At 46.2% G+C, this 26,934-nt stretch overlaps 1 protein-coding gene across 2 annotated transcripts in view; it reads left to right on the forward strand.

Moving 5' to 3' along the window:
- LOC135919985 (uncharacterized) overlaps positions 1–26,934 on the forward strand; it is a 157,229-nt gene that overhangs the window by 128,789 nt on the left and 1,506 nt on the right. Inside the window, exons 5-6 of one of the 2 annotated variants that reach the window (XR_011513987.1) lie at positions 18,292–18,337; positions 26,035–26,101. Coding sequence is in view for 1 of the 2 variants with exons in the window: in XM_070537271.1 (XP_070393372.1) it covers positions 26,035–26,101 (67 nt within the window). In the remaining variant the exon portion in view is untranslated. The remainder of the gene's footprint in view (positions 1–18,291; positions 18,338–26,034; positions 26,102–26,934) is intronic. The other variant, XM_070537271.1, reaches the window with a different exon arrangement.

Consider the following 26,934-nt stretch of genomic DNA (forward strand, 5'->3'; position numbering starts at 1 on the left):
TTCGCTCACACCACAAAGACTACGCTCCACTGGAAGTAAACGCCGGCAAGAGAGACAGTTTTCTTCCTGGAAGCCTCGCGTTATACAGTTTTCTTCCGGGGAGCTGCGGAGTCGCTTGAGTAACACGACGAGGCTTACTATGAGGCATCAGCACCTTGGCGAAGAAAGGTTACACAAAGAAGGAACGGAATGCTACCTTTGCTAGAGAGCTTTAGATGTTGGGAGTTGGAGTCTGAAGGATGTTGCATCTTCTGTACGTGCTTCCGGGTTACTGCACTTGCCGCTTCAGCTTGCAAGTGAGGAAGCTAGGAAACTTCTGAAGAGGGAAGTTCCTTTCTGAGGATTGCGCTTGTGGCTATTTGTATTTGCTCTTTCCTGCATCTGTCGGCAGATCGCGACGACGAAGTACAGCAGGCGCGACCATATCCACACAATTTGTCATCACCCGTCTTTCGTTCCTTCTTTTTTCTTTTAGTGTTTCCTGGTTTTCCAAGGTCGTTGGCACTCTCAGAACTACGGAGACATGCTTCTTTCCCTGCCTTCATGGAGTTGCGAAAACTCAATTTGCAACCTGCTCTTGCGAGAAGAAATTGCGCTCGTGATGCTTCTTTGCACTTCGGTAGTCGACGCTGACTGGAAAGTGCGTTGCTTCTTGGCACTCTCGCTGTCATGTTTATTGGCACGTACTCGCGATTTAGGTACCAATGAGACCAAGGCGAGGAATAAAGACACTTCGGCGTCAAAATTAAACACTTCCCAACTGCCGCGAGGACTACAGGTATTTACGCGTCTCCACTGCTTGAAACGACATGGGCTTGAAAGGGGCACTGTTGCAAAGGAGCGAATCATTCCCGTTCCTTGATGTCTTGGCAAAAAATGACACTAAGTGTGCAGATGGGTAAGTGTGCGGATGCTTGGACGGGACCAGGGTAAACTGCACATTGCTGGCTGATGAGGGCTGATGTATGCTGTGCCGCTGCAATGTCTAAATGGCGAAGATGGGAAAGCTTGTGAAAGATGGCAAGGCCTAGCCATTTTACGGTGATATGACAGCGTAATGAAGTTCTCATCAGTTTCTTGCTGAGTTGCGCTTTAGTTACAGAGGAAGTTAAAGATATATCTCATGGCATGGTTTTGAACGTAACTTCAACTTTGAATATAAGTTTGAACATAAGAGATGCGTAACTTCAAAACGCCATGTGGAACGTTCAGATAATGACCGGGAGAAAATATGTGAGAGAAAAAAAAAGAAACCAGAGGCACAATAATATTTAATTTGTGTTTGTATAGTTCGACTCTCCACAGTGAGGGCTGTAGCTTCCCAACAGGATGTCACACGTTGGTTTCCTCTCTGCTATGGCCGCACACCGATGTGCGCGAAGAGCACAGACGCTCGTTTTTGGTGCATTTATCGCATGGTAAGGAACCCTCGTTGGTTAGAAAAATGTTTACGGAGCTTCGCTTACAGACTCTTTTCATAGCTCATGTATACATTTAGGGCAGTGCACTCTGTACTTCCAATCAATTCTATTACAGTCGTTCGCAACTAGCACACTTAACGATAGCTCAACTACTGAAGAGCATGGAGGTTTACAAAAAAAAAAACCATTCAAGCATTCACTACGTCTACACATCTTCCTTTCAAGTTGTGCATAAATTCATGCCAACTTTCTTTTGATTATATTGTCTAGGCCATTAATGGCTTGTGTCAAGATTGCCTTGACAGGAGATGCACACACAAAGGCTCTGCAGACGCTTTGGAAACAGAGAATTTCTCTATAGAATAGAATCGTTGGTGCCTATACGATTGAGAAAAAAAAAGAGCATTTGCCGCCATATTGCTCATTGTGCCAAGGACTGAAGGGGAGAAGGGTTCCGTGTGAACAGCAGTTGAACATGTATCAGTCAGTCCTTAGGGAAAGGAGAAATCCCTTCAGAGGCGCGTGCATTTGTGCAGCTAACAAGAGCCGTTGATTTTCGCGTGAATGCGAGGCACCACACTTAGAAACATGTATATGTGCGAGGTGTGTCCCAAAAGCTCATGGGGTTAGTCAACAAAAAAGTGGGAGAGATTGTCGCCGCGCCGCTGCCTCCATTCGAAAGGATCTTCTTGACTACTAGTACGAGCAGTACTGTTGTTTGACAGTGTAAACAGTTATGTATGCAAGTTTTGTGCAATTAATTTTAGTTTTCTTACGCAACATAAGATCAATATCAAATTTCTCGTGACACTGGGCAAGAAGGGTACAGATTTATGAACTGTTGCAGAAGGCCCATGGATAGAATGTTCTAAAACTTACTCTGTTCAGGAGGGGTTTGGCGTTTTCGGGAAGGCTGTGAGCACTCTATAGTACGATGCAAGATCAGGATGTCCCTCAACATCGTGCGAAAATGAAAAGATCAATTTTCTGCATTCCATTGCGCTCTGTGACTGCTGAAATACTGTTAGAATGGTAGCAGAACTACTTAATTTAGGAAAATCGTCCGTTTACCACATCCTGACTAAACATTCTGAAAAAAAAAAATGTTTGCGCCAAGAAGGCCCCAGAACTGCTGAGTCCTGAGCAAAAGTTGCGAGATAACCGGTGGACTATTAGGGTTCCCTTGGGTGCCAAGAGCAGGAAAGCGCAGTTGAAGACGGCAGAAGGCTAAGTGGGATGATGAAATTAACAAATTCGCAGGCGTTAGTTAGAATCGGTTGGCGCTCATTAGGCCTACGTCCTGCCGAGGACATAATATAGGATGATGATGATTCAGCTGCTGCTGCTGCTGCTGATGATGATTTCTGGTAGCTACTAGAAGTACCCTGCTTTTGTTTATAAATGAATATTGATGTACATATTATTTATTTATACTTCGTGGTATTGCCATTGTCATTGTGAATAATAACTAGCATGGATCCTAACTAGCCTTCAGCTAGGGATTCACATATCCTGTACAATGCTTTCTGTGTACTTTTCTTATTTTTGATAAGCTTTTATATCTTTCTTTCTATCTCTCTTTAACGCACGGCAAACGAAAATAGGTTAGTTTTGAGGCAGATATGCTGCGCCGACGCGATGATATATCAAAGCAAGAACTCCGAGTTATAGATACCCCACTGCTGTGTGCACCGACTTGGATTGGCTCACTTGCAAATAGAAACGGGAAAGATGTATGGAGAGCAGTGTAGATAGTTCAATATGATTCTCTTGGTCTGCCTAAAGAAACAAACGTGTCTCCCCGTTTTAGAATGGTGCAGTACGTGACAGTGATATAAATCTGTGCTTGCGGGCGGAAAACGAAAGCAAAAATGAATGACCGGGCTGACGGCATATACTCGTGCCGGACGCAGAAGAAGCTTATCATCTCGCTGCGAACACAAAACCCGTCGGGATTCCCAGGCGCCTAATTCAATATAGAACACAGGCAGCGATGGAAAAGCTAATTTATGAATTCAGAATTCGCGCTCGGTGTTGCAGGCACGCGCGTTGTAAAGGTTCTCTCAACTGCATGCTAATGCCATTTCTTTTGTCTTTCGCGACGGATGTAAATTACATCTCAGTCAACACATATCGCCCTCACGTACACGCAGAACAAAGAGGTGCATTCATTGCAAGTGTTTACTTCTGGGACCGACTTCACAAAGCTTTTTGTTCACGAATAATCTTTGTCACTGGCCATTCGGCATCGGGAATATCCAATTAACCATCGTGATTGGCTGTATCTTGGCTTCGAGCACCATTCTTTCGTAGGAGCTCCATTGTTAATACAGTCCCTCTGCCGCAACGTGTAGGATCACAAAAAAAATGCAACGATCGCATACCTTTCAGCAAACTAAGTTTGACCAGGTTAGGCTTCCAAACTGTATATTCGGAAAATAAAATAGAAAAAGTTTTATTTATTGTGCCTCACTCTGACTTGGATAACTCATCATAACATTGACAAGCATTCCTATCATTGAAGGCATGGGAGGAAAAGTCCTGAAAGCAGCGTCTAAAAAAATTGCGTCTGATGGGCTTTTCTGGTCAAACATAAAACTAACGAAAAGCATGCACAGAAGAAGCGTCGTTCGACGAAAGTCATTAAGACAGCCTCTGCTTCCTTGTCGCCGCTATCAAAATTGAATGCTAATTGACACGCGCTCCTGTCGAGCTTCCGGGGACAAAGAAAGCAAGAGCGCCTAAGAGGCAATGCATAAATGATCAGTGCGAGGAGACGAGGGTCCTAGAAGCAATTACACAGGCGTGCCCTCATTTCTTAAGCACCCACTAGGGCTATGTGCTTCCTAAGGTGCAAGGTGACCGTGCTCATCAAGGAAGGTCCGGAGAGGAGACGCGCCGATGTCACATTATTGCAACACCGGAGGCTGGACTTCGGAAGCACCATAGAAACGGTCTTTCTCAGATTCGTCTTTTTTTGTACTGTTTTGACTCTTTGGTGTTTTCTACCAACAAGCTTCCATTCTTATGTGTATTAGAAAGAGAAGAAAATTAAGGAAATATTAAGATATTGCTTTTCAGTACCTGATCCTAGTAATTTTGGGCTGTGGTAAAACCAGAGTAGAACAGCGGGTGTCGTTGTAGAAAGCACAAGCGTAAGGAGATTTTTTTTTCTTCGGTGATACTGTACCTATACTATACTACTTTATATATAATAATGCCAACACTAATGGGAAACAGCATTGTCGCAACGAGATGGCAGCATATGTAAAAAAAGAAGAGCTATTCGTACCCGTGTTCTGCTGTATTCAAGTATCGATTTCACGCTAAAACTTATCGGTTGCTTAAAACTGAAACTTCCGCTGAGCGGATACCGGATGAATGCTTCGAAAATGCTTGTACTAGTGTTTTTGCTGCTTCACGTGAGCTTGAATATGAAGTGTAAGCTAATTATTGAAAGGTCTCACTAGCTCTAGTGTTCGTCGAAGTGCTGAAAGAAGTATGGCGACGTTTATGGTGACGTCTCCCATGCCGCACCCAGATAGTTCACAGACAGTCCCTTCGTAATACTAGCATCGACTACCTTCACACTATCGCTTCGCCGTCGTCATCATTATGGTCACTATCACCTTATGTCTGTCCAACTGCACAATGGAGACCTCTGCGTGTGATTTACAATTATTGTTGTCCTATGTCAGCCGAATAATCGCTGTGGCGGAATTTTTTAATCCCATCACATTGGTTAAATGCTGTACCCGACAACGATTCCGTCCTGCGGCACCCATTGTGTTACTGAACAGACCACCAGTTATGTTATTTTGTTGCATCCATTAATGTCACCAGCCCTACTACACCTCTTCTTTTGAACTTCAACCACTCATTCAAGATTCTAACACGCTTGAGGGTGTCAAAAGCGCGTTAAAAGGCGTTCTCAGGCTTATACCTGCCATGACACCTACTTATCACACATTAAACTCAAAACCCATATAAGAGGTTGTGAGCTCAGATCACCCCATATTAATGGTACACATATTAGTGTAGCCATTTAGCCATGTTAACCGTGGAACCATGTTTGATCACTAATCCGCATGCCGCCGTTTTGTCGTCTCTTAAGTTTACGGCCGTAATTTTCCGTTGTCACTCATTGTATCGTCCTAACTTCCATTCGAATTTTTTTTTTATGCTGTGTGGTTCGACTGATGGCTGAATACACTGGAAGGCTGCAGCAGTGCACTGTTGCTATGCTATAGATATTGTCCCGGTCAGTCGAATACTCCTCTGCGATAAATTTGACGCGGCAAACGCGTCTACAGGTGCGCGGATCGATGTCAGCTGTCATGGAATTCTTGTCTTATGACACTGAACATTGTTGAGGACTTCGGCCTCGACCCGCTAAAACGTTAAAAGAGTGAATAAAGTTTTCCATTCCATTCCATTCTCCTCTGGCAAACAAACCAAAAATAAAGGGAGCAGCAAACGGAACAACGGCAGTGCTGTCAGCGCGCTACGCCCAGCATGATCCCTCGATACTAAGATCGCCTGTCAAAAACACGCGCAAGGCGTTTAGTGTGTGGTGGTTGAAGTTGACGGGCAAACAACTGGGAGAACTCACGCTGTAGAGTAGAACCATAAGCTTGTCTGTCATTCGCTACCATTATCGTGCGCAAAAATGCAGTTGCTTTCGATTATTTGCGCACGCACAGCTCGGAGCTCTCAAAAGACGTCCCGCACTGAGAACCACACTAGCTTGCTGAAGGGGATCGATGCGATACAATATGGCGTTGGTCCATGCAATCAGAAAACAGGGCAACTCCTCTCAACTATATCAGCACAACGTGCGCAAGGCTAATAATAATAATAATAATAATAATAATAATAATAATAATAATAATAATAATAATAATAATAATAATAATAATAATAATAATAATAATAATAATAATAATAATATAAACACAGCAATGTGCGTCAACAAAAATTGCCATCCGGCACTAGCTAAGCAAACACCGGTCAGGCTGTCAGGATACAAATGGATTGCAGTTGTACGAAGACAAGCAATAACGCTAAACGTAGAAACAAATACGCTTCAGAGACAGATATGCCTTAGCATTATCCTTAACATGTATTTCGTTTTTCTACAGAAAGTGCTGGAGGTTAACTTATTAAAGTAAGTTGGAACATAATAAGCGCGTGCTCTACTGCAGTACCTTCTGTAACAACGTGACCTGCAAAAGCCTTCTTTGGGCCTTAAAAAGTGGGTAGACACTTGTGGAACTAGAAATTCGCTGGACCAGAAGTGTTTGAAAATTACCGTTTTCATAAAAAGGTCACTGAAAATCGACATTGAAAGTATTTTGATATTGTCTGCGTGAGCATTCAGGCTCAGATCATAAAATATATTGTTCCGACCACATTTATACGGCTGCACGTTTTCGGTCATAACAGACCACCGTGCACTCTGCCGGCTGTCTTACCTCCGGGACCCGATAGGACGGCTTGGTCGCCGGGCTTTGTGGCTCCAGGAATTTTCGTTTGCTGTCACCTATAAGTATGGACGTCTGCACAAGGACGCTGACTGCCTCTCTCGTCACCCCGTGGATCCCCCTGATCCTGCTGCGCATGATCCGGTGACCTGCGTGATGGCTTTTACTGACATGACCGACATGCGCGCTGAACAGCAACGCGACGAATCCGTACAGTCCATCATCGCCAAAGTGCAATCTGGCAGCACTAACGCCACGTGCCGCATGTTCGTTCTGCACGACGACATCCTCTACCACCGCAATATCAAACCTGACGGCCCTGAGTTGCTCCTTGTCCTTATTCCTCGTCATCTGCGATCCGTCGCTCTCCAACAACTTCACAATGCACCGGTGGCAGGACACCTTGGAGCTTTGTGTGCATACGACCACGTACGACGCCGGTTCTTCTGGCCGGTACCCTACCGCTCCGTGCGTCGTTACGTCGCCAGTTGCGAATTGTGTCAGCGCCGGAAGAAACCTCCCCTGCCACCTGTCGGACGACTCCATCCAATTAAAGTTCCCTCTGAACCATTCTTTCACGTAGGCCTTGACCTGCTTGGCTCTTTTCCGACGTCGACTAGAGGGAATAAGGGGATCGCCGGCGCTACTGATTATGTGACACGCTATGAGATAACCAAGGCGTTGCCGACAAGTTGCGCAACAGACGTCTCCGATCTTCTTTTCCACAGCGCAGTTCTCCACCCCAGTGAACCTCTACAGTTACTTAAAGACCGCGGCCGCTCGTTCCTGTCTCGAGTTGTCGACGACCTCCTCCGCTCTTGTGCCACTGAGCACAAGCTGTCCACCGCCTACCAGCCACAAACGAATGGTCTTACGGAACGTCTCAACCGAACAATCATAGAGATGCTGTCAATGTACGTCTCCTACGATCAGCGTGACTGGGACGCCACGCTGGCCTACGTGACGTTCGCATACAACTCATCCCGACATGACACCACAGGATATTCACCCTTTTATCTTTTCCATGGTCGTGAACCCACATTGCCGTTTGACATCATCCTCCCTTCTGTACCACGCGTTGCAACTGAGTACGCTCATGAAGTCATCGATCGTGCTCACATGGCACGTCAAGTCGCCCGATCTCGTTTATTAGCTTCGCAGCATACACAAAAAGAGCGTTACGACCGGTGTCATCGCGATGTTAAGTTCGCGCCAGGTGCTTGGGTGCTCCTTTTGTCAGCATGTCATCGGCTTGGCCTCTCCCAGAAGCTTCTCTCTCGCTACACAAGGCCTTATGAAGTTCTACGTCAAGCTAACGACGTAACGACATCAATTACGAGATTGTGCCACTACAGTTGGATGCGTCCTCAAGTCCGACGCCTCTTGACGTCGTCCACGTTTCGCAGCTGAAGCCATACTTCGCTCGCAATTCTTCGCCTACCAAACGCTGAGGCGGCGCTTCACAACCAGGGGCTCCTGTCACGGAAGGTTGAAAGAAGAGAGGAAGAAGAAGATCGCGGGACGCTGGCTGCTGCTGTTTTTTGTGGTCAGACATGCATCATATCTAATCTGACTCATTTTGTATATATATTGTAAATACCATCTTCTATACTCCCAACGTCCCCGTAACAATATTCTTTAAGAGGCAGCTCTCTATAGCATTTACTGCATACCATAAAATATAAGTAGAACCCTCTTGTCCTTTAGCCTCTCGACGCCAGCACTATTGCGCGCCATAGCGGGACGGCCTGCAACATGTAATTAATTAATTACTTTACTTTAGCAGCGTCTTTCTCGTGCAGTCGAGGACACCTGAAGGACGCGCGCAGAATAAACTCATCCTACGACATAATCAACAGAAATGTTTTCACATTACTTCCTTGCCTCTTTTCCCCTGCAAAAATATTAAAAGGAGGAAGGGTATCCAGCAATGTCTCCGAGTTTCTTCGTGTTTTGTTTCACACATTTGCCTTATTGCCAGACGTTTATCTTTACGACGGTCGCTCGGGCGACAAAATCGCTGGTGATCAACGTAGTGACCATAAAAATTCAAGTGCAGGTTTGGCAATGAGATAAACAAGTTTACCACTTTGTGCCAGCGGAGCGTTACTGTCAACTTAACTACATAGTCTAAATCTATGTAGCCGGCTAGTGGTTAGTGCAAAAATAAGTGTGCTAGCTGAAAAAACAAAAGAGATAGAGAGTGGAAAGAAGAGTACACCTCAACGTGTGACCTGGTGAGTGCGTCAACTATTGGAAAATGCTGGTAATCCTGAAGTTAATTACGCAGTTGTCTCTGGCATGCACCCTAGTGAAGGAAGTACCTAGGCTGAGATACGTAGGGTTTAAAAAAGGTGAACCTGCTATCCGAGGCGTGACGTACGCGTATTTCATATTCGTGTAAGTTGGAAAATGAAATTGGGTGCCGATTTTGTGAATGTGCAGGAACAGAAAATATTACTGGGTGTAATCTTCAATGCGGGGCTCAGCAACCACAACAACTAGGGAAAAGGATAGACACATAGAGAGCCAGAAAAAGAGCTCGACACTTGCAGCTCTTCTAAGTGTAGACAGAAACAAGACAAATGAGAGGAAGGTGGCAGTAGTAGTAGGATATGGATAAGGCACTTCATCCAGATATCGGCACCGCGTGCCGGCAGAAATTCAGTTGAATACTGTGAAACAGTATACTCTGCCGAATTCAGATGGCAGGCTGTGGCTATGGCCTGAAGGCAGCCGTGGAAGAGGTAAGAAGCGGGTAATTAACGGGTGCGATAGCGTAGATGACCACTTCTACTGCATTTCACAGCACGACGACGTCACAACGGGAACGAAAATTGCCAGGACTCCTTAAATTTGATGACGTTGCGCTGATGTCTGTCAGCCTGTAGCATTCCATCATTTAGGTATCATTTGCTTTCTGGCCTCACGTTTAGGCCAGCGCGTAAGTACATACAACCGTCTGGGAGAAGCAGTAAGAGTCGTAGAATAAAATGTGCAGGTGATTGCGGTACTCCATAACACGAAATTTGAGCGCTACTCTACACGCGTTTTCCTTTCGTGATATATTGGCTGGCGTGGACAATCTGTATCGCGCGGCACATTGTTAACGGAGCAAAGTGTGGCACGACAGCTTCGCTAATCGGGAGATCGCGAGAGACAGCGCCTGGGCGACGCATTCTGCAATTCACAGCAGCCACTGCAGGCAGACCTCCGCTCATGCAGTGCTTTGTTTCCGTATATGCTATCGGTTGACGCGCTCGCCGCACGCCATCGGCGAACAGACGACGGCGTGCTACTCTGGTGTCGTCTCGTAGCGGTCGTCGCCGCAGAGCCCGTCGGCCGCGGCACTATGCGTTTCTTCTCACGATTTCGCAATACCCTTCTCCTCCGCTTTCCTCCTCATTCTTCCGCTCCACCCTTCTCTGCTTTCGCCCTCACGCTCTCTTTACTATTGCCGCCTTACTTCTTTTGCTGTACTCGTTCGCCCTGTTACGCTGAGGGAGGACGCCGAGGGACGACGCCGATGCGAAGCGCAAGAACGGGCCCTGAAGAGCTGCGCTCTTAAAAGTGTGAATGAGACAGATACGCAAAGATGGGACACCACGCACACCCATGTCTATGTATCCTTAAAGGCATTTCAATGCGTACCTACGAGCTATCATTGTGTGGAAATACATTTTGTCGCTACTTCCCTAAGATTAACTTGAGCTTATTTTGCGGCCGAGCTGACAAAGAGAAGCTGCAGAGGCCGAAGACTGACTCTAATCCCCACAGGTCTGCTAGCCAGGGCTCCGATGCCAGACTTATAGGCAAATGTCGTTCAGTAAGGGCTTCCCGCTAGCGCCACATGGCTTATCCTCGTATCCCCTAGAATCAAGCCATCGAACATGCGCAGGGGTCATTGCTACGAACGCTGGAGCATCAGGGATTGCAAGTAAGTCCCAAACAGCAAGGGCGGCCGACTTCAAGGCACCTAGGCACTTTTGATGAGCGCCGAATGACACGAAACCTCTTCTACAGACACAGTGGATTAATGCGTCGGCTCTGGCATCACAGTCCACAACAGCATTGCCATTTTCATCCTGTTCTGTGTCTTCAAGGATCAAGTGCAGCGATGTCTGAGCTGTTGTCATCCATGCCACATTGAGGCAATTTCGAGACCAAGAGTTGCTGCACATAAGGCGAAGAGTCGCGAAGGCGGATTTCTTGAGTTGAGCTGCATGCCTTCCGCAAAAGGTGGGATCGCTGCGACTGAGTATGGACGACCGCGACGGTTGCACATTTTATTTTTTTTTGTGGCGCCTTGCATGGGCCTTTGTTCGTGAAGCATTTTCGCGTACGTCGTGGAACTTAACCTGGGAGCCAGCCAGGTTAAGGACCTCAGTGCACCTGGTAGCCCTCGGCGGGGCTTGGACTGGTCGTCGCACAGGTACAATGTCTGACCAAGTGTACCACCTGTCCAGGACAATATTGGTGGAGTGCCGCGCTGCACAAGCCAGGAGCAGCGACATCGCGACGGAAGGAGCAAGCTGAAGAGCCAGAATATCGGCGCAGTTATGCCGGTGAGCTAGCTAGGCGGAGATAGGACTCATTCATAAACACTAGAATTAAGTATGTCGTGAGTACTACTTGCTTGCTTCCTCTTTGAATGGAGCTTGCATCAAAGAATGCAAAAGGGCAACCACAAGCGTTTTTTTTCTCTTGTGGCTGTCCTACAAGAGTTTGCTGAACCATTTATTCCACAGCTACTTAGCGAACAAGGTTAATAAATCTTCTGCCCTAACCTGTCCACATAAGACATCATGTTTCAGTTATATAACCAAGTGCTTAAAGATCTAAAAACGCAGCGGTACAAGGGAAATCCGTGACCTAGCTTTAACCAAAGCCTTTGGCAGGCTAGCCCATAACGCCATCCTTAATAATTTGCCAACACTCCACGTAGGAGAACGAATACATACCTACGTACGAGACTTCCTCGCCGACAGAACGGCAGAATTTATTCTCCGAGTATTCAATTCCCTAACCTACGAATAGGGAGCAGAGGCATCCTGTTAGGTTTCGCGCTTTCACCCCTATCCTTCAATATAGTAATGATAGGAGAAGGGTTGAAATCTGGGCCAGTTGGCACATACTTGTGGTGTGAACCTCTCCTCTTGTCCTTTGTGTTTTTGACTGGTTTGTTTGTTCAATTAATGATAGGACTTCCAGAAACCAAGCCAAGTCCCAGATCGTCATCATAGTCTTTACTCAGGAGACATCACTATCAGAAAAGGAAACGGTGGACAAATCGAACACTCCCTGCAGACTGAAATAAAGGCTGTCTGTTACTCTTTAGTTTACAAAAGTTCTTGCCTGCTCACTAACGAAATCCTAAACTCTACATTTACGTCCCTCCACGCGCAGGCGCATGCCCGACAATCCACCGGAAACCTGTCTCCAAATCCATGAGATTGATATTCCTGAGGTCTCTACTATGCGAGTTCTCGGTATGATAACCCAATCCAACAAGAAAAACGTGACCACACAGCAATAGCTGAAAGTTTGCGTGCAACAAACACTGAGACTTATCTCACGCGTATATAACAAACACACAGGCATGAAGGAGACAGACATCAACAGATCGATGGAAGCCTTGGTAAGAAGCAGAATAACATGATAGCTCCAACCTTAGCCTTGCTAAGACAGGTAAAGAGTACTTGGACGCTTTATATACGCAAGACATACAACCAGACACTCGCTCTACCTCAAATACAAACATCAACATCAACCAACCACCCACCACGGTGGCTTAGCGGCTGTGATATAGTGCGGCTAAGCACGAATTCACTGGATCAAAACGCTGCCATGGCGGCCGTATTTCGATGGGGGGCGACATGCAAAAATGCCTGTGTCTCGAGCATTGGGGGCACGTTAACGATCCCCTGGCGGCGAAAATTAATCCGGAGTCCCTCACTACAGCGTCCCTCATAATCAAATCATCGTTTCCCCACGTAAAATTCCACAATTGAAACCATATCAATCAAGAAGCTCCTACATCTCGGAGTACAAAACTCAGTCGATGAGATATGCGAGGAACATTTAACTACACAATACGATAGGCTCACAAAGAGCACCACAGGCAGACACACGCCGCAGAGCCTCGATATAAGTAGGGCATTAGAATGATCTCCCAAGCGCAGTACATGCCACAAACATAAGAGAACGCCTATTTATACCACCTTCCCCCAAAAACATACGTACAATCCATAATAAAGCCACACGTACAAGTCGAGCTGGAAACCTACATAAAAATACAAGGCAAATAACAATGTAGCATATGTCGACGCCGCTAAATGGCGAGACCGAGATAAAATGGCCCTGGTCATAGTATATTCCTCTCACCGCGTGCTCGCAGCATGCTCCGTGACCACGCGGAGGCGGGAAAGGCTGTCGTAGCCCTGGCCATATCTAAGGCCGATATAGAAACAATTAGAAGTGATCCTGAAGCCGTGGCCTGACACTTCGCCCGAGGGCGAATTTTTTTGATAGCGCAAACTATCCGAAACCAGTCAACTAGCAAGCAAAAAAGTACAACTGGTGTGGACACCAGCCCGCTCGGCCCGCCCTAGAAACGACGCAGTGTATACTCCTCGGTCTGAGGATTTACCGATAGGGACGCGGAAGGCCTGTTGGATTACGGGGGATGCCAAGACAGTCTACAGTCCTGCCACGAAATTACCCAGCACGTTAGACTAGATCGCATAACCTTCTCTCCGGGAGATGGAAAGTTAGATAACCCACAGGAGACCGGTAGCCTGGCGGCGACTCTAAAGAGAGACCATGTCCCGTGTCCCGTCCTCTATTACTGCTACTGTCAAGGTCAATTATCAAGCAAATGAAAGTGGTGTGGTTTCCCGTTTGGCGATCTCTTCCACATCATGTGGGCGTGTCCCAATCATCCTAAACCACCCTAGAACCCCGTGAGAGCCGAGCAGTCGCAGACCATGGTCCTCAGCTCTGACCCGAAGATCCAGAGCTCCGCCGTCGCATGAGCCGAGGAAGTCACCGTAGCCCAAAGACTGATGGGCGCCCAGTGGCGACGCCACCACGAGAAACCACAGACCAAGAAAAGAATTTCTTCCTTTTCCTCCTGCAAGGTGGTATATTAACGCGACAGCCTTAAGGAGCCCGCGTTGCAGAAAATCAGGTGTCGGCGCCCGCCGTCGGACGTCGTTTCGACAAAAAGATTTTCGAATCATCCATAACCAGGCCCTCCATTTGAGGTAAGAAATTTACTGAAGTAATTGAGTTTCTGACGCTAAAATACGCGGAAAAACCGTAAATTATACACGAATTACACAAACATAGAGACATGATAGCTCTCGGAGTGTAATTTGACTATACGAGAAAAGAATTCTCTCACGCGAAAACTCAATGGAACCCCTTACACACTCAGACTGGCCATGGCGTGCACGATTTGCACGAACCGGCGCGATGGGTGTCTCGGGCGGCCACGGAGCAGCGCGCCCAGTTCTTCGCACAACCTCCAGCTGGCGCTCGCCTCCATCGCATCGCGGCCCAGGCAAGAGGCCGCGTTTCTACCGCGAAGTCCGTCTTCGTGCATACCGTTCACGGCCAGCGTTTCCCGGTAAACATTAGGGTTACATGCCCTGCAGTGTCCTGGAAGCGTGAGAAGCAGTCTGGGATCTGTGAATGCTATGGAGTTCCACTCTTTTCCACTAAAGCATGCTCCAAATTTTTCCTCCTCTTCATGGGAAATTTAGTGCACAACCAAACAATGCTAATTCGACGAAACTGCCTTTCGAAAAGACAGAGAATGTGATTTTGTGCTCTGTAGATTAGGCTGCCTTTATTTCTCCATAACTTGGTCGAAAAGCAGAAACGTTGTAAGTAGACACTATCCCGTCTTGCTTGGCAAAGGTGTCGTCGCGTTCACTAAATTCAGTGGGATATCATCGAAGCTCGCCCGTTAGCTTCTGGATAGGCACACTACTGATTAAGCTCCGAAGTGGTGTGGGGTCAAGCCGCTTGGTCTTTCTCCTTGCTACCCATTCGTTTTCTTCGGCTACTAGGCACCATCACTTTGGCGCCATTTTGGCTTTTCAGTCGTGGGTTTCGGCGTTTTTAATGCAAAGCGTCCGCTCTGTGGAAGGAGCATGGAAGTAAACGATCGGCGGCACTTTGGGCGGCCTAATGGACTTCCTTTCAGTTTCCGGCGACGAACACACTTTGCGTCCCGATAGTAGGGTGCCAAGTTCGACGCATTAGCAGAAAATAATGTTCTTTGGCAGCTGCCTCCACGAAAAACTTCGTCCGAAATGTGCAACGTAAAGCGTAAATGGTGTCCAAGAAGTAATGAGGGCAAGAGGAGTATTAAGAAAAAGGCAGGGAAGTCAATCATGTTTACCCTAGTTGGCTGCACCTTACTAGGCTCAACATGGTTGAGCGATTACGAAGAGTGGAATTAGGAGAAGGCCAGAACAAAATCTTCGCTACAAGCACGCACACGCTCAACCGTTCTTCGTCCATTCAATCACAAGCGTTCACAAAAGCGGGTAAATCTCTTTACAAAAGAAACACGCAGCAGCGCTTAACTGGCCTTGGGCATTGCCAACTCGTGAGGCTTATGGCTCTAGAGACCTTTGGCCTACAAAAGGCTGTCGTCTAATTGCTTCAAAACAGCGCGAAAGGCAAGTCTGTGACCGCCATATGAAGGGCAAGACGTAATGCGGGCTAATCAAGGGCCTACAAAGTGTGTCACGCAATGAAAGAAAATACCGCCTAAATTTGGTGTTGTGCTGTTGGCGCCGGTTTCCATGCTCTGTGATGTTTTGGTTAGATTTGGCAAATTTCTGACTTTTCTGGCATCCGCTACGCAGGTTTAACGGATAGCAAACTTGGCAGCAAACTTTTTATTTATTTCTCGGTTAATATTTAACAGATTTACTGTGCTATTTATCAAATTTTTGCAGATTTCGAATGAAGCATTATTAGAATTTAATATGGAAACAGTATAGCTTGCAGTGAATATCCGATGTGCGATTTTGTAAAAATTTGTTTCTTCATTGAACTTTTCTAACAATTTTACATCGCGGATACTGCAGAATATTCTGGAACATATTGAATGAGCACTTCGCTGCTGCTGCAAATAAATGCCACTTCACGAAACGTTTAACTATTTCCTCACCACTAAAATGAAATGTTCTCATGTTCGGTCTTTTTATGCTTCAGTGTTTTATTTCAAGACGTCGTAGTCGTATCGTATATCATGATGCATAAAATTAGTCTAACCACTCTTTATTGAAGGGATGTAAAGCAGTAATACATTTTCAGATCGATTTTTGAGAGTTCTTAGGTGAAACTTCAAAGGAGCAGCTCAACAAACCTGAATGAAAGTAATAATTCGCTATCCTTAGTAAGAGTAACTTACTGAAGGCATCGCGCAGTGTTGTGGCAAGTCGCTAGGAAGGACTTTGTTTTTAATAAATAACCATAACTGAAATTGTTCGATGGCAGGATTCGAACAGAAAACCCTCGCACACCAGCTAGATCCTCTAACCATTACGCCGCGGGCTCATGCCTCAGTAAACGAAATAAATTATTCGTAAGAACTTCCCCCCGCGTTCAAGCTAGCAAACACTCCACGCTATTTTTTGCCGTCATTATTAATTACACATAAAAGTACTTATTCCTTTAATTTTCTTATGTTTTCGGCAGAATATTGCTCCCACAAACTGTATGATTCCCCTCTGCATCAGAATTTGAACGTCAGGTGGCGAAATATATCTAGGCGTGTTTGCGTTCAAATCACAGAGACTGGTGCGCAGAAGCTCTATTCTAAGACCTCAGGTCAGACAACTTTCCTTGTTGGAACTGATTGCAAAACAGGCTACGTAGACTAATAAGCAGACCATGCAGTCCCTCTTGGCATGTGCCATCGTTTTCCCACGCGTAGTATCCAAAGTACCGTTGGTAGAATACTACCTACCGGTGCGTGGTTTTCGCAGTGAAGCCCCGTGACACTCGCATCGTGCGAACATGCTCCCGTGTGTTGTCAGAACGACGGCCGATAAGCATCTTCGAAACGCTAATCGAAACGAAGCAGGGTGAGAGCGCATGCGCGCAAAGGCCACTCCATGTTCATGTGCAGAAACAATGTTCCGTTGCGTGTGCGGCGCATGCTGCAGCTCGACGCCGGAGGTGCCCAAACGTGCCGCTGCCGGAGCAGAGGGGGCCGAGGCTAAGGGACAAGGTCGTCAAAACCCTGCAGTTAAAGATCGCGAAGCGGGCGCACACACCGTGCCCGCTGTGAGCGTGCCGTAGTATACGGGAACGCGAGGTCAACGCAAGGCGAGAGCGTCAACAGGACCTTGTAATTCCAACCAATGCTCCTCGCAGTCTTCGAGTTTTCTCTTCTGATGTGTCCACACATGTCACACCGTGCGTGTCAATTTAGCCAGCTTACGTTTACTGCAGTTCATACGTTTACTGCAGTTCATGTAGCTACGAGCTTTGCAATTCGTGAAATGTTGCAATAAATTCGTCCTTATTGCAAAACTGATTTGTTTTCTGTCTCTCTTTGATCCATAATTGGAGTATGCCACTGCAACAAACACAAGAGGTACATAATCCTTATACCCGTCAGTAGCTAGACACTTGTCGTGCTACTCTGCACATATACCTGTCGTCGCTATTCTCACCTTTACAAGCATCACATATCGCTTTTCATCGTACATCATCTTTAGGAAAGTAGGCATAAATTACGAGCCTTATAGTAGATGCATACTCACCTTGAAGACTGTTGCCAAAGAAGGATTTAATATATTGCATATTTCTGTGGCTTTAATGCAGGAAGCCCGTCCTTACAAGGATTCTTGTCGACCTGCCGAAAATTTATTGCTTAGTATTTATACCTTTGAAGAAGCTTTATCTGGAAAGGCTGTGGAATTCGAATCCTAACTTCTATTTGGGCAGAGCCAAGGACAAAATGGTCGCGCTTTATATGGTCCAGTTCAGTTGATTATTTCATTTTTTTTAATTCTACTCAATGGTTTCTTGATGACAGATTTTGCCAAAGATTCTTTTTTTTACTTATACTTCTATGCTTTCGTTGTGGAAAACAGGCTTTGGCAAATGTTGTTTTTAATTTCTCGTTAACCTTGCAGCTCAAGCTACAGCCAGAAAAACGAATCCATCGTACAAAGGAGACTGTAAAAGAGAACTAACCCCCTCACACACACAAAGAAGGGGGGGGGAGAGGGGGTGTAAAGGTTACGGATCGCAGACTAGGTGGCTGGGATGCGTCGTTCTTTCTATCAAAGTTTTTTTTTATTGATGTCTCCCACGTTATCCTTCCTGACGAAGGCCATGGGTATGTTTTGCAGGGATCGTCTACCATCCTCTCTTGGAGCTCGAGCTGCCGATGAATGAGTAAGCGAAAGCACTATATCGCTAGAATAATTATCTTTTCATTATCGCACTTACGCTGCATAAAGTTTCAGCGTCGCAGCTGTACATTTCTTCGACTTTTCCCAAAGCCATTTCTCGATCGAGGCACTCAGTAGATCTGTTCAACTGCTTTACCACTACCCGCTTCATATGATTTCCGTTGTTCTTCGCATTGCCAGTTTTACCGCAGCCAAAATCGTTGTCTCCCCGCCCATTTTTTATGTCACTTTCCCTCCTACAAAAAGTGTAACTGTTGTTCTGAAGCCCGCATTATTGGAGCATGCCAATGGTGCTGGATGCGGTAGGTCATGTATCTGCTTGTTTCTTTGATCACTTTCGCCCGTTCTATGGCACAGCATTCTTAGAGGTTTGGACTGCAAATGTTAAATAAAATAACGCAGAAAGCGCTTATCAAAGTGCTTATAACAACCGCTTATCAAAATCTTGCGTGAATAAATGGATTTGATCCTACAGAATGTTAAGAGCGGTGGCGAAATGTTTACCCATTCGAAAGCCTATGAGAAAAGAACGGTAAAAAACGGAATTAACCTTAAAAAGAAAAAAAGCTTGGAGACTACTCATTCGTAAACCATTCAATTAGTATAGAAACTACGAACGCATATGAGCAGATAACATAAAAAAAGGCAACCGAGGGACACGCACGCATTTTGCGGTGGCAGAGACAGGCGCGTAAGTAGCGCCCGAAGGCAAAAAGGAAGTAGCCAACCTTAGGTAGGAGAAAGCAGCCGGAAATGCGTCGGTGATGGTGTTTCGCGCTTATATGACGGTGCGCGGAGCTTCACGAATAAAACCTTAAAAGCTGGCAGAAGCGGTTCGCCCCCTGATGATAGGAAGACGCACCACTCCAGAAAGAGAAAACAAGAAAACACGAGTTACTTTTGCCGCAACATCCACGACGTCAAATTTCTCCTCCGGGCGGAGTTGCTCGCTCTCAGAATGCGTCGCCGACAGCCCTACCTCGCTGGAAGAGCTGGCCGATAAATACGGGGAAACGGTGGCCACCTCCGCCGAGCGAACGTTGTTTCTCTGGTATGAGAAACATCGGTCGCATGGCGTGACAGCTCGCAAATGGCCTTCAAGAATTTTTTGGTTGACAGCGCAGCAGGATGGATGTGCGCATGCGACTGGTAACACGTGCAAGGATAATACGGCCACATCAAATGTAGCGGGAATTTTCCAGGTCCTCCTTTCTTCCTTGGATTAAAGTGATGCCGTTGCGGAAATGCAGAATGAGTCTGTAGGCTTTGTCTAAGAAGTACGGATCGACGAAAGGTAGAGGGCGGGGAAGATTTAAATGCGTCGGCGTTCTTCCGGCGCAGAAATCGTCCACAAATGAAGGTTGAAGGAAGAAAAGAAAATGATTATGGGATAATAAGAAAAAATTATGCTAGCTTCATTCTACACAGCATACTCCGCAGCGTGAAAAAAGGAAGCATAGAGAGAGAGAAAGAGAGAGAGAAAAAAAGAAATTCGCTGAATTATTGCTCTCTTTGGTTCGGTACTTCGCATGAAAAATATGGCGTCCTGTTCTCGAGCACGATGTGCCGCCGGCTTATACAGGGAAATGCGAGAGGATTTATATGGATATGCGCACATATTCGCTGAGCCAGCATGAAAGGATGATTGCGAAAGAAAACACGCCGCGCCCTAATTGGCACCGTGCAGGGGAATGTAAAAGCGGAAAAAAAAAAAAAAGAGAGGACGTGGAGCGCGAGTAAATAAATTAAAAAATAAGAAGAATGGAGAAAGATAGCTACAAGCTACGCAATGTGAACGTTCACTTATAGTATGCAGTGAATTAGAGTGGTGTAGCATCTGTACAATCATCGCTGCTATTTCAGTCTCTCTATTTCACGCTTAGGCGCGTGAATAATACTCTGTTAGGCTGCTACATTCAAAAGTGGGGAAATAGTCGGAGCTTCACTTTTGAGGCTGCAGAAATGGCAGCTCAGTTGGCGCGATACTTATAAAACATTACGCGTGCCTATATATGCTCCGAAAGTCACTCACGGGGAGATCAAGATAATGACATCTCATCTTATCTTCGTTTTTAGTCGTGTCGTGTTGCCTAGCCGCGTTGCCTTTCTTCCACTGGCGCTCTAGTCGGGCCGAGTAAATGCAAGCACTCAAGGCAGGCAAGGAGAGCTGGGTTTCGGAAACAGCTGGTGCGATGGGTGACAGTGCCAACTAGCCGTGCCAGCATCGGAGAGAGGCCGTGAACGTAGGTCGCAAGGGATACCTTAACCCATTAAAAAGTCTGTCGGACGAGTAGAAAAAGTTATAGTCGCTGTTTACTACTTGCCCGTCAAACTTCACACTCTCAGTACACTGATACCACTTCATAAAAATTAAAAATGAATAACTGGTATAACGTTAAAGCAGGGTTTCTAGGATTGCAGTTAGTTCATTTAATTAAATTAACTAACGCACTCGACACGTTATATAGCGAAACTGCGCGAGCGTGAGTAACCAAGGTTTCGGGAAGTCCGAGCTAGCACAGAGAAATTAGATAACAGGATGAGGAGGGCGGCATCCTCGGCCTGCGATTGGTCCGCTTCCCTTTGCCTTGCTTGCGATGGCTGGTCGAAAGTCGCTGTGGCATGGAACGAAAAGTTAAAAATCTCATTGGTACGGATCCTCATCAAAGAAGAGCTGGCTCAGCGAGGTCGTATATGTGCAGAAATGGTTTGACAACGTTGTATTCCCAATAAAATATGTAGATTATACGCAGATAAATAATTCCCCCTACAGCTCTGAATAGCCAGTCCGAAGTGATCGGTGGATAGCCATGTTTTACAGCTTTCAGAACGGGCACTCCCTGGCTATGCCGCATACAAATCAGTTTTGTTTGTCTTACTAATATATCTTTAGTGCGTGCGCGTCACCATGACGTGATGAGTTCTGGTGGTTTTGTGACGACACATGAGAGACAGGCGATGTGGGTGCAGTTCGAGAAATTTAGGCTGGTAATGTAGGGTTCATGTCGAAAAGGCGTAGAACAATAATTTTTTTCTTTTGTTCGGCTAAATAATGCAGAATCTGGGTGCACACATCATATCGGATGATAACTTTTCGCGGCTGTGACAGCTTCTGAATTGGCTGGGGCTTGAAATATTTTCACCATTCGTGTAGGGCTAGTGGCAGGAATGAAATAGAAGTAGATTGGAATAGCTTTACGTTAGAGCGTCCCATGTAAAATAAACTTAATGGAACTGAATCATTCCCGCACCTTTTTACGTTTAAGACATCGCGGCAAAGGCTGACGACCCGTAGGCTTTTTGTAATTTTATTGCCTATTGCGGTAGAAGTGTTGAGAGTGCACATTAGGCACGTTGCCCGTGCCTGTTCCCACCATCTGGCAACACTACCATCAGAAAGGCCGCAGGCAGCCTTTTGTACTACGATTTCGGAGTATTACACCTGCCTCCCATCAGGCTACACCCCCGCAACTAAGCCATCGATTCCTCCATGGTGTTTGGCTCGACCCGCAGTGCACCTCACCGTACCAGGAATCAGGAAAAAATCGGAGCTGTCATCACCAGCTCTTAAACAACTAACTCTGCTTCTTTTGCACGAGAGGTACGCCGAACACGTACATATTTATACTGATGGATCGGCAACTCTCCAGTGTTCCTCTGGAGCCGTGGTCTTCCCAGCGAAAGCCACCACCATCAGTTTCAAGACATGTCACCCAACGACACCGATGGCCGCGGAACTTGCAGCCCTTCGCGCTGCACTTCGTCTCGTCAACCAAGAACAACCTCGAAGGTGGTCAATATTCAGTGACTCCAAGGCTGCACTGCAATCTTTGCTATCGGCCCTGCGGCGCGGACCACACGAACAACTGGTATTTGAGATTAGAGAACTCATTCATACCTTAACTGAGAAAGGACACCACGTGACATTTCAGTGGCTTCCAAGTCACTGTGGAGTCATAGGGAACGAACACGCTGATAACGCTGCTCGGTCGGCTCTTCAAGGGGACGAAGAGGAGCCGATACCGTTATCAAGGACCGATGCCGCTCGAAAACTTCGAATGATCAGCCGTCACATCACGTTATCCTTGTGGAACGCTGGAAGTTTTCACAACTACCGACTCCACCAGCTTGACTCCTCCCTACGCCTTTGTATTCCAGCTGGGCTCTGTCGTCGCGAAGCTACCCTGCTTTGTCGCCTATGGCTAGGGGTGGCTTTCACCAAGTCTTTCGCTTACCGAATTGGATGGGCAGACGACGCCTCGTGTGAGGACTGTGGTAACGAAGAGACTTTTCAACACCTTCTTTGTGACTGTCCTCGTTATAATTTACAGAGACAATCACTTGCAACCGCGATAGCGCGTTTTGACCACAGACCTCTCACAGAGGAACTCATTTTCAGATACCGCCATCATAAGCCATCGCAGCAGAGGGTGACGAGGGCACTGTTGCGGTTCTTGAGGGCGACAGAACTGGACAGGCGACTGTAGCCTGAACAGATGTTAATGTTGCTACAAGTGTCAGTGTGCTGTGCGATGACAGTGTTCGGTGACCAATTGTGATTGTGTGTCTATGCTCCTTCCTTTCCTTACCTCTACTTTGTTTCCACTTTACCTCCCCCTCCCCTCTCTCCCCAGCGTAGGGTAGCCAACCGGATTTTTTTTCTCTGGTTAACCTCCCTGCCTTTCCCCTTTCCTCTCTCTCTCTCTATTGCCTAAAGAATTTTTTATTGTTTCGCATATCTTTTTAAGCTAACACAGGTAAAATTTCATTAGGCCAAGTCAACGTACGCAGAGGAAAATACCAGCACATGGCGCCCCAATGGCACTACTTGAACGGTGAATCAGCAGTGAGATTTAATGATTGGATTTGGCCTCCCGCGATAGCGCATCTAGCCGTGTCGCCAATTATACAGGTTTGCCGGGCAGCATGCTTTCCTTCACCATCAAAAGTTGCACTCGTAAGAGTGCGCACAATAGTCGTGTGGCTAAGACGATACAAACCTGGGAGGTGCATTTTCGATAGTATCAAATCACTCACTTAGTTATTCAATAAGTGAACCAATTAGTCAGAATTGTTGAGAACTTGAAAACAAAAATATCGAGTTTTACGTTCTGAAACTGCACCGTAGGTTAGTAGAGACGCCGCACTGCTGTCATATATTGTTACAAGCGTGAAACTATTGTATGATTAGGGTATGTGCGACCCGCAGTAGTGGGACACGGGGTAAGAGAGAAAGAAAGGGAAGGAAGACGCCTAGCGATAACGTAACCTCGGCTGGGAAAAGTCGAACACTGTCAGGTGTTTTCGTACAATATTTGCCAGTTCTTGACGTTGATTAGTACTGAGCGATTTGTTTATTATCCATCATGGAAGTGTCCGTGGCACATGCATCCGAACGGGAATAATCCTTGGCACCGGGGGCTTCTGGAAGGATGGCGAGCGCTAATCATTGATGTTTTCAAATAGCCGCAAGTTTCAGACCCTCCGGTAGTATTGTGGGTTCATTGGAGCATGTTATCGTCCATCAGACAGTACGGCCTTCGATAAGCGACAATATAATAGAGGACAGCAAAAAGTGACAGAACAAGGCAATGAGCACGCCACCGCGGTGCGCTGAAGGCGTTATGATGACTGGAGACTCGTACGAGAATACAGGTGACACGCAGAGACAAATAAGCAGAAAGCCACTTACAAGCCACGTCGGCTGCTTCGCGTGTGCATGAACTTTCATTTGAGAAATAAAGTGTCGGAATGTGTTTTATCTCCCGTCCTCGGCAAGTGGTAACGAAACAATACGGTGAAACGCTAAGCCTCCAACGTCTTGCTATGTAAGTTTTACATCTTCGAGACACTAACGGCCTAGCAGGCTTTTCAATACTTAGTGTAGAACTGGCATACTTATCGGATCTAGGCCCCGCTAATTTCGTAAGTATGGAGTTCAATAAGTATCTGACTATTACTTTACACATTTCAGAATTAACAAGAAAAATAGCACACTACTAAGGCTTACTAATCAAAGTGCACTGGGATTTTAGATCAATAACCCTCGCATCTCTTAACTTGGCCGTCAGTCACAGCTGTAAGATTTTTTATCCCTTGCGGTAACACATAAGGGTCGCGCATTTATGCCAAACTGAGAACATAAGCATTACGCATTATAAGACTGGGTAAATTTAGGCTGAACACTTCGCTTTTTGATGCTTACTCCATCCCGTCCATGCACAGGCTTCTCAAACACCTCATATTTTGACGAACAGATTACTTAATGAAAGTCACGTTTCCACCTGGGGCTGAATTCACAAAGCCTTTTGTTCATAAGTTCTCTTTGGCATTTGACACCGGCCTTCATTGCTCACATACCCAGTATTAGGATTGACTGGATTTGCTCTTACGAACAATTCCAGCATATGAGCCTCATCGTGAATTCTGGTTCTAATTTTTAACAGCCAGATTCCCAATTCTAGGCCTATCCGCTTCGCGTTCAATAATAACAAAATTCCACCTAGGTGCAGCAGTAACTATGGCAGGTTCAACAGAAGTTTCTCTACCACATCTTGGCCGACACTATTTCATTTTAACCTTAACGAAATCGCTCACCGAATTTATGTCTTAACAGAATGTTTGCCTTTCCATTACCATGTATAATTCTTCATTTACTCAGTTGTATTTATTTAGTTATTAGTTAACCGCTAAAATTGCAACCAATACTCGATTCCTTTTACTTGAACTAACCGAAGGCCTTCCTTAAGTCTTTATGTTTACGAGGCTTCCTCCTGTATAGAAAATTGTATTATTTGTAGTTTTTGCATGCCGATAAAAAAACAAATTGATTGAAACGAAAGGATATCTCGGGCGATGTGGCTTTTATAACCCTCAAAATTTACGACGCCTCCTAAAAGCAGATTGAACCCTTGGAATGGCCGTAAATTTAGTGCTAGCTGTTCATATATCCTTAAAGAAGGAAGGGGTACCTTATAAAGAAAGTGGGCTGTTTGGACCTCGTAAACAACATTAAACCTGTCATCATTGTTTCTGTACATTCTAGAAAGGCCTCACAAGAGTATGGCGTCAGAATAAACTGCAATCGAAGCAATAAACTGCTAAAAAGAATTATATTGCGTGGCATAACACAGCGCAGGTCGCTACGAAGGCGGTTTACGGCACGTTTGCTTGAGCAGTGGCTACTCGTAGCTCTCTCAGCGAGAATGACGTAATGGTGGAATGTCGCGAAAGCTAGAGCATATAAAAAAGGATAAGCTGGCGTATGCCGCAAGCTCTCGACCAGCGAAGTGATCTGACAGCCGCCACACAAGAAATAAGCAAAAAGCAAACAGGAAAGCTGAGGTTTTGCGAAAACCCGCACTGACGTGCGAAGGTGCAGGGAAGAAACAATTGTGCAGGTCGCACGCACTGTGGGAATATAAATGTTATGTGAAGCATTTTGCTGGTACCTGGATGTCCAGCATTGTTTTACGTACCGCGAAACAATATATAGCAGATGAACGGACGTGATCCTGTACATTGAGTAATTGCGTGTGTGTGTAACGAGTGTACTTGTGTGTAACGACAGCAGCGCGGCAACGACGACGTCGTAGACGATCGCATAACAGCGATGGCGCGGTTTCACGTCCGGCCGTTTGACGCGAGCCTACGACATGGCGATTGTTGGGCTCTATGCAGGTAGTGGACGAGCGTAAGCGAGACAACATGGATTCTGACGTCGTCATCAACTACGTGCTATCCAGCTGTACGTACATATGGCTATTTAATGTGGTGTTTGTCAAATCGATGATGACAGATATACATCGCCTTATAACGGTCCAAACTGCAATAACTTGGCTGATCGTGAAGTCTGTGCAACGACGCACAGTTTTTCCGCGGCGTTAGCGGATACGAGGAAAGCGCTGGGAAAAAAGTCGCAGTTCCGCCCGAAAGGCGAAGCACCGATTGCGATAGCAAATTAGTAGATAGATGTACGAAGTAAGAATAGTAGTTTTATCGGCCGTATAAACTTGTGCACATTCGCTTACCAACTAAACTAAATATCATAGAATGTGTAAGAGTGACTGAACAAGGACGTATAAAAAACAGACACACACAGAGAGCGCTGTCTTTGTGTGTCTGCTTCTTTCTACGTCCTTGTTCAGCCGCGCTTACACATGCTATCATGGATTCAATCCAACTAGCCTGCGAACGTGTTCCAACTAAATAATGAAGCACATTGCCACGCGCGCACCGGTAAAATGAACACATCTCGCTCGATGTGCGCGGAAAATCGCTGTAAAAATTCTGGATCGAGTGAGGAATCGCGGCAGCAGCAAGCTAATTGACCTTCCAGCATCTCTCGCTTCAACACGAGCGTAACGTCGAAAGCACAGCGCATACGAAGCTACTCGCACTGCGCGCACTCTGCAAACATCGCAGATCGCTTTGAATATGGGTTCCGCGCGGGAGCGCACTTTGGCCACGTTGCAGATCACTTTCAAGACACGAGCGCCGGCAACGTGTCCCTACGACGTCCGCCAAAAGCGTCTAGTACGGTGTCCGCCATTCCCGCGCCCAACGCCGTAGTAGACGCTG

This window comes from Dermacentor albipictus, chromosome 4 (assembly GCF_038994185.2).
Source record: "Dermacentor albipictus isolate Rhodes 1998 colony chromosome 4, USDA_Dalb.pri_finalv2, whole genome shotgun sequence".
Classification (NCBI taxonomy): Eukaryota; Metazoa; Arthropoda; class Arachnida; order Ixodida; family Ixodidae; genus Dermacentor; species Dermacentor albipictus.